Source organism: Lynx rufus, unplaced genomic scaffold, assembly GCF_022079265.1.
Source record: "Lynx rufus isolate CCGP_SWC_20201006 ecotype Redwood Valley unplaced genomic scaffold, mLynRuf1.p SCAF_13, whole genome shotgun sequence".
Taxonomy (NCBI): domain Eukaryota; kingdom Metazoa; phylum Chordata; class Mammalia; order Carnivora; family Felidae; genus Lynx; species Lynx rufus.
In genome coordinates, this window is record NW_025814827.1 from 42,599,559 (window position 1) to 42,603,649 (window position 4,091).

The 4,091-nt window shown below is 39.8% G+C and overlaps 1 protein-coding gene across 1 annotated transcript; it reads left to right on the plus strand.

Annotated features, from left to right (window-relative positions):
• On the plus strand, window positions 1–969 carry LOC124508165 (olfactory receptor 11G2-like). The gene has a single exon (XM_047074581.1). The coding sequence runs from the start codon at window positions 1–3 to the stop codon at window positions 967–969; it is 969 nt and encodes a 322-aa protein (XP_046930537.1).
• Window positions 970–4,091: the final 3,122 nt, after the last annotated feature.

Genomic DNA, 4,091 nt, shown 5'->3' on the forward strand with positions numbered 1-4,091 from the left:
ATGAGTATGTCAGAAGCCAACAATATCTCTGGGTCTGTGAGTGAGTTCATCCTCCTGGGCTTCCCATGCCGCAGGGAGATCCAGATCCTCCTCTTTGTCATCTTCTCCCTCATCTACCTTCTGACTCTCATGGGGAACACATCCATCATCTGTGCCGTGTGGTCAAGCCGGAAACTCCACACACCCATGTACATCCTCCTGGCCAACTTCTCCTTCCTGGAGATCTGCTATGTCAGTTCTGATGTGCCCAAAATGTTGGCCAACATCATCTCCCAGACTAAGAGTATCTCCTATGCTGGCTGCCTGCTTCAGTTCTACTTTTTCTTTTCTATGTGTGCTGCTGAAGGCTACTTTCTGTCTGCAATGTCCTTTGATCGGTTCCTTGCTATCTGTCGACCTCTACGTTACCCCACCATCATGACTTACCATGTATGTGCCCGATTAGTGGTTTTCTGCTGGGTAGGTGGTTTTCTATCCATACTCATGCCTGCAGTTCTCATGTCCCAGGTGCCCTTCTGTGGCCCTAACATCATTGACCATTTTTTCTGTGACCTGGGACCATTGCTAGCCCTGTCCTGTGCTCCAGTTCCCAAAACTACTCTAACTTGTGCTACTGTAAGTTCTCTTATAATATTTATCACCTTCCTCTACATTCTAGGGTCCTATAGCTTAGTTTTGCGTGCTGTACTTCGGGTCCCAGCTGGCTCAGGTAGGAACAAAGCCTTTTCTACATGTGCCTCACATTTCTTGGTGGTTTCCCTGTTCTATGGATCAGTCATGGTGATGTATGTGAGTCCAGGTTCCAGGAGCCATCCTGGAACACAGAAATTTGTGACCCTGTTTTACTGCATGGCAACCCCATTCTTTAATCCTTTGATTTACAGTCTTCGGAACAAAGATATGAAAGATGCACTCAAGAAAGTCCTGGGAGCACCATCAAAAGAAATTACTAAAAATAAAGAGAAATGATATAAATTTTCGTATAATTCTCTCAGAAACATAGAATTTCTCTCACTGGGAGAAAAACTATCTTCTGGGCATGTCTGAGTGTTCAATTCCTTACTCTCATGACAATGTGACTCGTTATACACAAAGAATTCTCATCCTGTCTCAAAAGCAAATATCCACGGTTTAAAGGTCTATTGTAGAAAATTCTGTACAATTTTCATGCATCAATGTATCATTCTCTGTTTTGTCATTTTTTGAAGGCCTAAAACAAATCTAATCAAGTTGAGAAGTACAAAGCTAATGCTTATGCTTTCTACTTGTATCTTGGCGTTTATCCTAGTACTATTTTTTTGTGTTTCAAATGTATCACTATTTTTCTCCTTTCCAATTACAGGTTTTTCTATAATGAAATGTAGCATCTACTCATTGCACTAACAAAAATTCAATTGCTTTATTTATAAGATCAGTAACCCAATATCTGTCAATGAAATCTGTTTTTCATCTGTGTTTTCTTTCATCTGTGTTGGTAACGTGTCCAGTTTACATAGCAAATGGAAACAGGAAATGATATGGTTGCTTCTTATGGAAACTTCTTAGTCCAGTTTTGAAGAGAATGCACAAAAGGATACATTCACGTATGCCAAATCATTAAGTATTCCTTACCCAAACCTGGGTTTCAGCACCTTCTAAGCTTTTAGTTGAAGAACATGTACTGTTACAGAAAATAGGCATGAGAAACCAGGGAATAAATTCTGTCAGCCAAAATATAAGATACTGTCAGGAAATTGGCACTTAATATTAAACTTTTGACCTGGCCTGATCATCTTCCCATCCTTGGAAATGTTCATATTTTAAACTATGGCACAAAATTCCCTTTTTCTGGGGTCAGTTTGTGAAGTTGTCTCCTAATGTTGAAAAAAAAAAATGGTTTGACTGACAACATCCAACCCAGACCAGACCTCAATTTAGTTTTTCATGCAAAAATAGATATTTTAAAGTCTTCTTTCAAGTTATTTTGGCTTTGGGGATATTTCTGTAACAAAATATGCTGAGTGATGAAGCTTCCTAGACCACCAAGGGAAAATTCAAGACAACCTACAGTACTGAAAGGTTAGTGTCTCTTTGTCTGATTACCGGGACTGCACCTACCTGAGGTAACGCTACACTTATGTAATTATAACAGGGTTCTTACTTGCATACAACAGAAACTAACTCTGGCTGATTAAGCATGACAATGGGAAAGATTTATTGATGGGGTATCAGGAATTTCACAGAATCAAATGAAAGCTGAAGAACCAGAGTTGAGGCTCAGATTCAAAGACCAGTGTACAAACTACCCTGCAGAACTGGTCTGATGAACAATCACCATCACTAGAGCCACACCTGTGGCCATGTGCTACCAGATGCCACTGTTTCAACCATTGCCATTCTGTCCTTCTTGCAATCACTGGGCTACCTGCTTCATTGCTGATTTTAATGCTAATATTTCAACATTGCTTCCCCCTACCCTACTTCTGCTTCTTGCATCACTAGCTCCTGAATCAAAATCTGGTTTAGCTGTATCTGCTTGGTGGAACCAAAAGTACATCCCTGTACTGTAGCTCCAAGAGAGGCTAAGAGAACTAATATCTGGCAATAAAAAAAAAAATCCACTTATGCAGAGATAAGCTCCATGCCTGCTAATATTGTGATTCTCCCACCCATAAAAAAGGATTGAGATACTAGGGAGCCAAAACAAACAAACAAAAATACTAACTATAATAATCCATTTATTTGGACTCCCCAAGATATCCCTGAGCCATATCCCTCTAGAAGTTACACAGGGTAGGACGTAACTAAATGATCCATCTATATAATAGCAGTGAAGTAGAAGCAGGATGAGAAAGGGGAAATAAATTTCCCTATGGGTAGTTGAGGGCTTGTCTATCTCATGATGAGTGCTGTTAGAATACAGTCTGATACTTTTAAGTTATGGCTGGATTATCTGCAGTCCTGAGAAACAAGTTCAAGTAAAGGGGAAAAAAACATCATCCACCATGTAGGAAAGACTCCATTAGCTTCCGTGAGATTTAGTGCTGCCTACTCACCTTTCTTAGAATTGGTAAAGAGTGAATAAGGAAGATTCTTCACTTGACTCCTTCACCTTAAGCCAAAAACTTTTTGCCTGGGGGATAAATGGACCACAATTAACCAAATAACTGAGATCTTTATATCTGGGTTTTCACAGAGTCTAAAAAGGAGATTAATATTTTAAAATAAAATATTTAAAATTAAATATTTTTTGTTTTGGTCTAAATGTTATATTCATATATCTTTCAATAACCCGGGCTTAACTACACAGAGATGAATAATATTCTACTTTCTCTATTTACTTTTCAATTATGCAATACATTTTAAAATGAATAAATTTTCATTATAAAAGCCAAAGAGTACAAAATAATGAAAATCCTCAGATCTCCATACTTACACACACACACACACACACACACACACACACACACACCTGTCTCTGTAGCAATGTGTTCAGTTTGTTGGGTATGCTTCTAGACCTTTTTCTGTGCATTTATATATTGAAATATAATTTCTTGGTTTTGAATGACTATGTAACTTGGATTATACTTAAAAATTGCTCTACAGGGGCTCCTGGGTGGCTCAGTCGGTTGGGCGACCGACTTCGGCTCAGGTCATGATCTCGCACTCCGTGAGTTCGAGCCCCGCATCGGGCTCTGTGCTGACAGCTCGGAGCCTGGAGCCTGTTTCAGATTCTGTGTCTCCCTCTCTCTCTGACCCTCCCCCGTTCATGCTCTCTCTCTGTCTCAAAAATAAATAAACATTTAAAAAAAATTGCTCTACAACTGACTGGCTCTTACACCCACCCCCTATACTCATCTAAAAAGCAATGTCTGAGGGGAAATTTCATCCAGCTTCTGAAAGGGCTTCTAACTATTGGTCTGGGACACATTAGGACAATGAGGCTGAAGATGCAATTCTTCAGGAAAGACCCATTCTCAGGAGGCAGTTCATGGATGTGTGAGCCCACTACATCCGTGACACAGTGAACTCAGGAGGTTCTTCTGCCACCAGATCCAGATTAAAATTAAGAAAACCTGTGACACAGGAGTATGCTTGTTCCCTCTAGGCAA